Here is a 12,116-nt window from a genome sequence, read left to right as displayed (position 1 = left end):
AAAATTCAAAAATAACTCAAGGTTTGGGTTTGGAATGTCTTATGTATCTACAGGATGATGTATAATGAGGTTCATGTGAGAGAAAACAAAAAAGTTCTACAGGTCAGGCTCCAAGGACCCACCTCGTGACACTTGCGACAAGGAACAGAATGGTACATGTGGCCAACTGTGCTGCTCATGACAGCCAAAGCTGGGAGGAATGCATGTGACTGGTATCAGCAGCATGGCTTGTGTGTCAACATGCAATGGTGATACCTTGAAGTAGGGCAGAAACCTTTACCATGGTATGAATAATCTCCCCCAACAAAACGCTGCAGAAGTCACATACACAGAACTCTCCTAAATGGATCTGTTTACACACATGGAGGAAACGTACTACACCCATCTATCTTGCTGAGGACTGGGATGATGTGCGGCTTTGGAGAACATGGGCTGACAAGGAGGGGCTTCCCACTTCTACCACCTGATCATCATTGTGGAGATGATTTGTGAAAAGCCAAAAGGACATACGGAGCCCATTGCGCTGGCATGCATACACAATCCAAGTGCCAACTATTTTGCAAAGCAAGGATAATTCAATGAATAGCGGACACGTCATAGGATCCTTGCAAGCATTATAGGACATCAAATGTTGGGTAGGCATCATACAAACGTGAGAGTAATTGCAATTTGTGCTTGTCCATCCTGTATATGAATTTATTTTAAGAGTCTCATATTTCAGTAAATTGAATGAAGAAGCATTTATAAATAGCAGCAAAAACTAAGCTGGATCGGGGAGATGTAAGATGGACTTTCATTTGTAGCTTCACCACTTCCCCTCTTGTATTGCATAGCCAATGAGCATGGAAGCTAATAAAAAGCTACCTTGTTTATTAAATGTTCCCCTGAATTCAACACAATAAAAAAAACATCCATTCTGAGATACCTGAGTTTTTAAAACAATGTAACTAAGTGAAACTAAGTGCTTAGGCTTAAGAGTCAAATAAGAAAACCTAGTGTAGCCTTCCTGGTAGCTCATAAATGGCTGTGGGATTGGATATCAAATGTCTCTGTAGAGTGCTGTACACAGCCAGAGACGGCCACACTTACTCAGTGCACAGCAAGGTGGAATGCAGTCCCTTCCATCTCTCAGCATCTGCTTCAAGCTGACAACCTGGGCTCCCTGCAATCCCGATCTGGATGGTTTCTCCCCTCTGAGCATGGCTCCTCTCATCTCTGCCTGCTGGACTCCAGCAGAGACCACTAACATCCCTGCCACCCACAAGTCAGGCAGGTCTGTCACCTGAAGTGTCACCTGGGGTTGTGGACCTTGACAAGGCTGCTGTCTCCAGACATGGGAGGCATAGAAGGCTGCAGCTCTGTAAATGGCTTTGCAAACAGTCTCAAGGCTCAAGGCAAGCCCCCTAATGTTAACCTCCACTGGGTAAGTAACATCCTGGGATGCCAAGGGTGTGACATCCCACCCAGCACAGAGTTACAAACAAAGTAGACCCTGCAGATGTAGGCACTGATCATTTCATATGTAAAACTACTCTGAGACTCACTGAATTCAGAGCAATCAATTAGGGTTACAGACTAATTGCCTTCTACCACACAACATACCTCCTCCTACAACTAGAAAATATTAGGGATGGCATGGCAGCTTGTGGAACAAACCATTTCCCAGGGAAAGAAATGCGCCAAGGGAAAGGGGGATTTCACACAGTAGGACGTGTTTGACATAGTATCTTTTACCCTTCTGCTCCTTCACACCAACTCAGAATGTCCAGGTAGACGTGGGTCTATTTAAAAAGCGGAGTGCCTGCTGCACTTCAATTACCAACATCCTCCTCAGCTAGATGCCTTTATTCTGACTGGTTTTTATGTCAATTTAACACAAGCTCTAGTCCTCCAAAAGGAAGGAACCTCGGTTAAGGAGGATCTTAAGCCTCCATAAGATCAAACTGTAGGCAAGCCAGTAGGCTATTTTCTTAATCAGCAATTGATGTTGGAGGGCCCAGCTCATTGTGGATGGGGCCAGCCCTGAGCTAGAGAAAGCAGGCTGGGCAAACCATGTAAAACAAGCCAATGAGCAGCAACCCTCCGTGGCCTCTGCATCAGCTCCTGCCTCCAGGTTCTGGCCCTATTTGGGTTCCTGCCCTGATTTCCTTCGATGATGAATAGTGATATGGAAGTGTAAGTGAAATAAACCCTTTCCTGCCCAAGCTGCTGGTTCATCACAGCAGTGGTAACCCCAACTAAGACACTCTGCACATCTGCAGATGATAGCTCAAGGTTAAGGAAACCACATTAGGCTGCCTGGTGTAGAAACCTAGAACCCAATCAGCTTTGCCACATGGCACAGAACCTGTATTCAGTCCTCTGCATTTCTTCACCCAGAAGATGGACAGGATTGCAGTGAATGAAGATGCTCATATGGAAGATAAAACAGAAAAATGCTTGTGTTCTATGAGCTAGTTGGTCATCTTGGGAGAATTCTTCATTCCCAAAACTGACATTAACAACTGTATGAACAATAAAAGGTACAGATGCTGCAGATGTGAAATGTATAGAATAATTACACCCATCCAGCGGGGCCTAGGAGCCTCACAGTCACTCTGATTTTTGATTGAAAGCAAAAAGGAAGACAGAAAAATTGGTTGCTGCATTTAAAGGCAATTGTTTAGCCTGCTTCTCTGGATATAAAGATCACACACACACACACACACACACACACACACACACACACACACACACACACGGAGGGGGATAGGGATAAGAATCATATGATGCATCCTTTGCATTTCCCTTCATTTCATAAAAATGAATGTTGTAGTTCAGCCTCACCATCGCAGTGTGTGCATCTGTCTCCACACAGGACTTGGCCCATGTGTCTCCACCTACTGAAAATTCAGAACACGTCGGGGCACGGTACCATGCCTGGCACAAGACAATTTTGCCAAAAGAACAAACTTCATCATGCTCCTGCTGAAACTAGGAAGAGGAGGCATCTTCCTCCTCGATGGTACCTGTGACTCCTTCAGCCCCAAGCTCACAGCAAGTTTCCTTCGGTCTGTTTTGCTGATGTACTTCTGCTTCTGAAACATTTTCTCCAGAGCCTTCCTCTGGTCCTCCGAGAACACAGCTCTCCTTAAAATTCCCCTTCTGGCTTTGGAATTTGAGTCCTGGGTCAGCAGAGGCAGCCCGTGTTCTTCTCCTGGCAGAGAGGAAACATACAAATGGGCAGTGGGGTTAGAGAGGAGAAGTCCTCTGACTCTCGACATGGTAGTACTTCATACACAGCACAGTGGCTGGCTGTTTTCTCTCTACAGTAAGAGCTATGCTGCTTAAGGACCCTAGGTCCCAAAGTTCTTTGAGGACCTGATAAATGCTGCATGGGAGGATGCTCCCAGGAGTCAATAAAATAGCACAAAAATAGCTCAATGCCCAGCGCTATCAAGGATCCCATGAATCTGATTCCCCCTTGTTGCTCACTTGGTCCTTACATGGATCCTATATATGCCACACCAATCACTCCCTAGATGAAGCGCTCATAGTGCTGCAGGTTCAATTCTATTCTAAGGACACAGAGCGCAGATGCCACCCAGACATACTCAAGTTCAGCCTGGATCTTTCCTCTGTGTTTTGGCACCCTTGGCATATGACTGTATCCAATCTAACACTGTAACCAAATGTATTCAATATTAGGAGAATGGCAATTTCCCAAAGAGATGAATAAACTACCCAATGGATGAAATCTTAAGGACCCATTAAAGACAGCAACAAGGAAGGACTATGTGTAATGTTTTAAAGCATGGCAGCAAGATATGCACTGTACTTACAACCAGGTAAAAGTATCAAGGAGAAACCATTGAAAGGACCAAAGGGAACACTACTGTGAGCCATCGCAGAAATATGGACATAAAATCCACACCCACCATCTACAGTTTAAGTTTGAATCTGTTTCTCGGTGGGGAACAACTTGGCAGAGGTGCTGCATAAGCTCTGAGAGAGGGTGGAAGATGAATACAACCTGTCCTTACGGTGCTCACAGTTCATGGGTAGATGATCAAGAGCGTTCTCTGACAGTGAGATGGCACGTGACCGTCTCGGACAGCACAGAGCAACAGAGAAACACCATAGACAACATACAGTCAAGGAGAAGGAGAGACCATGGTCAACACACAGCACAGAGCAGCAGAGATCAAGGAAGACACAGATAGAGAGACCAGACAGCCACAGAGCAGGAGGGATCAACTAGTAATGTGGAATGAGACTCATCCACATATCCCTAAAACTTTCCAGAGAAACCCATAGACTTTTCCTAACAAGTTATGTTTAGAAAGAAAAAAAAAAAGAACAAAAATGTCTATAGAGGATTTACAGGTGCAGTTCTAACATTTTGGGAGGCATGGACTGAAACCAGAAATCACAGTCTGATGAACACATTGACTGGGCCCATAGCTAAGTTGGGGTAATAACTTGTGGGTCTAGTTTCTCGGGTTTTGGTGCACTAAAATGAACAGTAACAACCAATGAACAAGCAAAAACTATGGCAAACATAAAGATATTATATCCTTTGTGGGTTCCCCCCTTCCCCACCCCCCACTCCCCATGCCCCATCTCACCCACATGTCATTTTACCTTGGCAACCCAACACAACCCTTTTTCATTAACAATGCAGCAGGAGTCCATGTGAGGTTTAGCCTCTCTGTCTACCTGACCCACTCTGGGCAACTGCCCTGTGCCTATGCTACAGGAAGACCTAAACAGGCTGCTCTGGGGACACATATTCATGGCCCCTGACCGCCAATATGTATCAAGCTTACAAGTAGGTGAAAACACAGAGGAGAAAGGACAGAATGGCAAATGTAAGTGCTGAGGTAGGCCATTATAGAAGTATGGACAAGCATTCCATGTTTGAGCAGAAACAAGCAACCACTGTAGCAACCCTTAGGGATGTGGGGACAGAGTTCCTGCATCATTCCTGTGGTCCCTAAACCTTCCATGCTTCATTCCAAACTCTGTTCCCAATGTGGGCTACTCAAGGGTCATACAGTCCAGCCCACTTCTAAGAAGGCCTGTTAAGTTTTCACATTAAAAAACAATCTATAGATTGCTAACCCCCCTCCCACCTCTACGGCCTTGTAAGGAAGACAGAGGCACTAGTATAGGGAACAGCACTGAATCTAGACAACTTCAGAGTCTCAGTAAGAAGGTAAGATTCTTTCAGGACGACTCAAGGTTGAGGACACTAACAGCCCTTTGAGAAAGAAAATACATCTTCTAATGAACACAGTGACTTCTCATGGCTGGGGGAGACAATCCTTTGTTTGGTACAGGCCTCTCCAATGGGCCAGCTAAAATACCACTAGTCTCCACTTACTGTTTCCTCAAATTTCACTATTTAAACCTGGAGTCTGTGTCTGTGTCGCCCGATGCTAGTGTTCCTCTACTGAGGAGGGTGGGGTGCTGTCTACAGGCCTGTGTCTCCCTGCTGCACTGCCCCTAACTGTTTATCTCCCTCTCCCATGGGTTTCTGTCCTTCAGTATTCTCTTCAGTGGAAAGATTCCTCACTGCTATTTTCAGATGTGTGTGTGTGTGTGTGTGTGTGTGTGTGTGTGTGTCTGAGATGGTCACGTGCCATCTCACTATCAGAGAAAGCTCTTGAGCATCTACCCATGAATCATAAAGATTTGGACTTATGATTCTACTTAGTTTAGACCTTCTTCACCAAGTTGGGTGTGGTATCAGTAGAGGTCTTTCCTGTCTCCCTTCCTCTTAGCTTGGCTTTTACTAATCAGTGCTCCTTTTGAAGGGTCTCCAGAACCAGCCACAGGTGATCCAAGTTTTTCAGAGTCCAGTAGGAATCCAGTCCTCTCCTCTGCACAGCCTATGTCCAAAGCACAACAAAAACCCCAGCTGTACTCTGTGGACACACACTGAGACGGCACCATACTTTTTTTCCACTTTGCTCTATCCAGTCTACCCTCTCCACTCCGATTCTGCTCTTGTGCGCTTGATTAGGGAACTGAAAATCGGCATTTTATAGGCAGCCCTACATTTGACTTCGTGTGATATTCAGGGAATGGGTTATAGATAAGCATCCCACAGGCCTGGGAGGTCCCCACCATTACCATCTAGGCTGAACACTCAGAAAAGGAACTGCACTCATAGGAGTGAAACTCTGATTCTGCCTTTCTAGAGCTTTGGATAGAGCCATCAACTTGGAAAGCCTATAGTTTTGAGTCTCTGATCCTTCAAACATTCTTCTTGGTTGACCGACTGTCATTTCTCTGTGCAACACCGCTCCATCAATTTTTAAAAGTCAATACCTAGACTCAAATTATCTACAAACCCCATTATCTTCTAAGTGGTACACTCAGGCTTCTTTCTAAATTTAAAAAAAAAGTTGTTTCCCTCTGAAGATCACAGAATGGTTAAATTAAATCTCTGGATATGTTAGATATTTTACATTTGTGTGCATATATGTGTCAGGAATTGCATTTAGTCTCTCCTAGGTTTCCACAGCTCTGGGCAGTTTCCTCAGACTACCCATCACTCCAGCTGAGATCAGAAGACCAACACTCGGGTCGGGTGGAACAATATTATCAATCAGAACATTGCCCATCTTTGACAGTGAGCCTACAGAGCCAATCTAGATTCACCCAGGAAAAATGCCCTTTGCTGCTGCAGCCCACAGAGCGCTACACTCAAACCTGGAGTGGATATGATGGCCCCTTAAGTTTTAGCAAGGATAAAAAGGCAAGAATGAGCTGGAAATGTCAAATGTAAGGGCATCTTCTAGGAAAAGGCTGAGCAGTTTGTCCTGGCGACAGGTTTTTCTCTGTTCAAACAACTCACGTAAAGTTGGCTCCAAACTGAAGTTATGTTTCCTAGGACACAAAATTCTTGAAAGGTCAAGTTGGGTACTCAAAGACAAAATGAAGTAATTATCTAATTAACTCAATTTGCTAGCCTCCCTAATTAAGATTTCAGTGTTTGAAGGGAGCTTTTTAAAAGCCATTTCCACAACTTTCCTTTTCATGTTACCTGAGAAATGCATTATTTTTGAAAATAAGTTTATGAGTGTAATATCAAAGATTTTTCCATGCAGTGCTTTAGGGGAGGGGCCAGCTTTGACTGGTGCCTTTCAATTTTCTCTGCTGTTCTCAGTGTTTTAGCATAGTGCTGAAACAGCCTATTAAACAATTTACTGCGTGTGTGAGAAGGGCATCGGGCGAATGATGGCTTCCATATTGCACCAGGGAATCAAGTCTAAATCTGAGAAGTCAAGAAAACCCCAGTCGACGTGAAACAAATGAATCACATTATGAGTGGAAAAGGCATTTCACTTGTTTAGCTGCAGATGTGCTGACCCGATCCTGGGTTTTGGGAAAAAGTGAAGTCAACGTTGTGAAACAACAATGGCAGCCATCGGTTTCATCACTTGTTAAAACTTTTAGTGTAAACCTTGCTTTTGGCTGTCCAAGCGGAAACTTGACACAAGTTTACTTGAACGGCTCATTTTCTTTCTCTCCCTTTTTTTTCTGCAATGGAAAATAATTTAGCAACTTGGATATAAACACTTATTATTTTAAAAAAAAGAAAATCTAGTAAATTCCTTTAGTGAAAAAGTACTTCAGATGTAAAGCTCATTAGCTGTGCCCTGGTTGTCATAGTTGCTTTTGTAGAATTCTTTATGGACAGCGAGATCCCACCTTCTTATTAGTTGCTGCCAATGTGAATGAACACTATAAACAGGAAAATAAGATATTCGTTTCAGAGTTATAACTAATAAAGTGACCTAGCACCATTTATTAAAAACACATGTAGGACTCTAAATGATTTTAAGAGACCAACATTAGGAAGACAGACAAGTCAAGGGCAACATTTTCTGTCCTTGATCTGAACCGCACTGATCTTTCAAGCCATGTGTTTATTTTTTTTTTTACAACATAAACACGGGGCCTTAAGTCCCAAGGCATGAGCATCACTTCCAACAGCTATGCAGAGGGCACAGAGCGGAAAGGACTGGGAACTAATGAGAGAAAACGGGACCTTAAACGGGACCTGCTCAACATAACCATTTGAGCTCTTGAGAAAATGACTCGCTCTATTAAAGTGGCCCAATGATTTTTTCCTATTTATTAAACTGGCCCAAACTTTTATGGGTTAGAGACTCTTTTGAAACACCCCCATAAAATAAATACACCATGCCGCCCTGTATACCCACACACCTGAACATCCCTATCACATGAAACTGCTGCACCTATTTCCACACACCTGAGTGGTAGCATGAGCAGCCTTCTGAGGTAGAAGAGATCAAGATGGAATAAGCAAAATAAAGGAAATCAAGTATGAGATCCCTTTAGTGCCTCTGAGATGAGATCTTGATTGTTTTGTTTTTTTGTTTTGTTTTGTTTGTGGTTTTGTTTTGTTTTGTTTTGTTTTTAGCATCTGGGTTTGTATCTCCTCCAGACATCTTTGACTGCCACTCTAATATCTGGTGATGAATGGTTCCTTAATTTGCACAAGTTTTCAATCGCCCTCATAGAGGACCACCTTGAAGGAGCGAGTAAAAGGTTTAGTCATGGTTTCTATCTCACTATTCAAATTCAATACATTCTAGTTAAATCGACAATTAATAGGTCACTGCCAAAATAGAAGTGTATCAATCCTGGTTAATAAACAATCCCCACAGTTGATAATGGGCCCTGTGTATTCAGCAAGTCCCTATATACAGTCAGCTCAGGCACTAAATCCCCTTTCAGGTGGACAGGGCTATATGGGAAGATGAGCTGGAATGAGTCTATAAAAGTCAGTTCAATTCACTGCTTTATTTTTCAGTCAAGGGCTTTAAATGGCGGCCAGAAATTCACTTGGAATGTGAAGCGGGAGAAAAGGCTGACACACAGAGCCTGGCTTAATGACCACACAAAAGGACAAATGACCCTTGCCCAAGCCCTCTCACTGTGAAATGGTCCCTAAAGTTCATCTGCAGAGTGAAAAATCGTGGTGAGGTCGCGTGTGGATGAGTCCAGCAAAAGTGAGGATTGGTCACGGGTCTGTCACCCATTGTAGCCGCGTCCCAGCCGTGTAAAGGGCTCTGTGGGAAAGTATCAGCCCCCTAAAGAGATACTCAGAAGCCTGCAGCTCATTAAACGGCAGCCTTTGCTGCCTCGCTTGTTGGAAGTCATTTGGTGGGGCAACTGCTCTCCTGAAACACCCATTAAACACATGAACATATATGGGGCCGTGGGGGCTGAAAACAGCCTTGGGACTCACCCTCACTCCACTGTCACCTGGCGTTGACTGTGTGCCTGTGCAAGGCTCCATCCTCTGCCTATAGATTTTTAGTGGCATCCCAAGACACCTGTATGCATGGGAGTGCGGGCCACTACTCTGTTCAGTTTCTCGTCTTCTTTCCCAGACACAGTTGAATTTTGCTTTTAGAACATTTAGAGACCAGTTCCCTGAAAACACTCCCTACAACCCTGGCAAGTTTTCTTCAGGAAGATAGAGATAATACTTTACTCCTTCTTTACGGTCTCCAGTTTCTAATTATTTTCTAGACCTGTGACTTCTGAGTCATTTGAAGCCTAATGCAAACAGCAGAGTGTACTCTCCATGTCTACTTTCCTTCCCTCACCCCCCCCCCACCAACCTTCTTTAACTGAGTGCGTCTACAGGTTTCAGAAAAAGCCAAACTGGTCCCTCTAAGATCGTTTATACCAAATGGAAAACAAGCCCTTGCCTTGGCATGTCAGCTCCGGGCTTAGGGTGGCCGAAAACCCTCTCACAATCGCTCACTGTGCCGAGGTTTGATAATCTCTGGAAACCTCCTGAATAGGTTCGCTGTGATTTTTAGTGAGGCATTAGCTCCTTGCCACTGCACTGCCAATTAGCTTCCCTGAGCACATTAAATCCTGCTGCTTTGGTTTACAAAGTAACTGAGGCATTGCTGATGAAGCATTAAAACTTACTTGCAAAAGCTGTGGGGGAGGCAGGGCGCCTGCAGGACCCACCGCAGCACGCAGAGTAGAATGGCTGGGCGTTCAGGAGGAAGGGTTTGGAAGGCACTGCAGAGAGAGCATTGATCCCATTGATTAACCGTTTCTTTCACACAATCTCCAAGCTTTCCCCAAGGCCCTGAGTAAAAGCACGCCGTGGCTGAACTTTAACTCAGTTCTAACTTGTACTGAAATTAAAGTCATTTTGAAGTGTGGAAGTTCTTGCCAAGTCCTCTCCTCGGTATTTGGAAGATGCTGTGGAAAGACTCAAGGCCCGGTGGTTGTAATTACAAATAATGAATAGCGACTGTTCTTCTCTACAAGGCACACTAGAGTGACAGGAGGCAAGGGACATCTGCGATGATGGACACACACGTCTGCACCTGCCCTGGCCAACATCGCGCTCCTGGCCAAGTGTAACTGCCAAGCTCAAATATGGCTAGCATGAGTAGGTACTAAATCTTCAGACCAGATTAATTTAAACTTAAAGAGGCTCTTGTGGCTAAGTATGACAATACTAAATGGCACGGTTCTAAATGTTCTACTTACCAAGAAACAATTTAAGTGCCTGGTCTTTGGAAGAGATTACATCGCTTCAGTGTTCATTTCCACGTTCTGTGAAAGAACTGGGTTCCCAACATGGTAAGAGTTAATTTACTGAAGAGTTGTTCCTTAGTAAAAGTACTGAACCTCATCCCTGTCTCTTGTTTTAAATACAAAAGAACAGTTATATTGTCTCTCATGGTAAATCCAGTTACCTGAAAGCATGTTCACACTGTAGTGGTTCATCCCTAATTCTGTTTTACTCAATTGATTTAAGCACATGATTCATAAATCTGTTAAGAGATGTCCATGGGATCCTCCACATGTGGGGAGGAGGCCTAACTGAGTGTCTAACTAGTCATGAAGATCTTTTTGTTATTATTATCACATGTTGTTCTGACATTTTGACTACACCATCACAGACACAACAATCGTTTTCATTGAATACAATATTTAAGAAAAAATTTTAACTCTATTCCCCACTCCATAGAAAAACAACTATTGTTATTGAGAACTAAGTGCCAAGTCTTGTTAAATGATGACTTTTACATACCACATCCTTTAATAAAATGCATTTAATACAGTATAAATATGGGGAGAGGAGTCACCATTTCCTGAAGTGAGGCACCTGTTTTTACTCTGAGGTACACAGCAGCATTACCTGACATATTATAGTCAGGGGCTGGAATGGTGGCTTAGCCATTAAAGGCTGGGCTTACAACCAGAATAATCAGACTTTTAAGAATTGAATAAGTGACCTTTAAAACAAAGAACAGGAAACTTCCCTGATCTAAGGAAACAGGAATAGAAACATTAACTTTATTCCTTTCCCTAGAACACCCTCAAATATGGTATCTTTTGAGACCAATAACCTTGAAATCCAAATTTCAACATGAAAATAAAGATTTATTTTTACGATGTTTTCTTGTCTTCATGTGGCAGCATCTTTCCATTTCTGGATCACACCAGAGACTCTCATTTTGATTTGATATGCCTATACAGCTTTTTAAAGACCACAGTATTTTCAGACTTGTACTCTTATCAATCAGAACAGCAGGTATTTATCTGAGCCAATTTCTTTAAAGGGTATGATAAAGCAAATAGATTGCCCAAGAAAAAAATATTTAAGGTATTTGTAGGATCCTGAGGGCCTTAAAATGGGAAACTACTTGGAAACCAGTGCCTATGCCTCCTATCACACAATATCGAGATGTCAATATTAATATTTTTACTTTTAAAATACATTTCTAGCCAGGCAGTGGTGGCGCATGCCTATTCCAGCACTCAGGAAGCAGAGGCAGGCAGATCGCTGTGAGTTCGAGACCAGCCTGGTCTACAAGAGCTAGTTCCAGGACAGCCTCCAAAGCCACAGAGAAACCCTGTCCTGAAAAAACAAAACATAATTTAAAAAAGCAAAAAAAATACATTTCTAAAAAAATAAAGTGTTTTAAAATTTGAAACTAAGCAAAGACATGAAATGACAAATTATTTTGGTTTTCCAAAGTTAGTTAAAAAAAAAAAGGCTTCATTTCTGTTATGGCTTGTTCTAGTGTTGATTGACCATAAATGGCCACAGAAAT

General features: G+C 43.1%; 1 protein-coding gene across 1 annotated transcript in view; it reads right to left on the bottom strand.

Annotated features, from left to right (window-relative positions):
* Dbx2 (developing brain homeobox 2) overlaps positions 1–12,116 on the bottom strand; it is a 32,532-nt gene that overhangs the window by 7,561 nt on the left and 12,855 nt on the right. The window contains exons 2-3 of the mRNA XM_005067143.4: positions 9,967–10,062; positions 3,009–3,196 (exon numbers count right to left, since the gene is read on the bottom strand). Of these exons, the coding sequence (XP_005067200.2) occupies positions 3,009–3,196; positions 9,967–10,062 (284 nt within the window). The remainder of the gene's footprint in view (positions 1–3,008; positions 3,197–9,966; positions 10,063–12,116) is intronic.

This window comes from Mesocricetus auratus, unplaced genomic scaffold (assembly GCF_017639785.1).
Source record: "Mesocricetus auratus isolate SY011 unplaced genomic scaffold, BCM_Maur_2.0 Super-Scaffold_100010, whole genome shotgun sequence".
Classification (NCBI taxonomy): Eukaryota; Metazoa; Chordata; class Mammalia; order Rodentia; family Cricetidae; genus Mesocricetus; species Mesocricetus auratus.
This window is presented reverse-complemented; position numbering and strand designations above follow the sequence as displayed.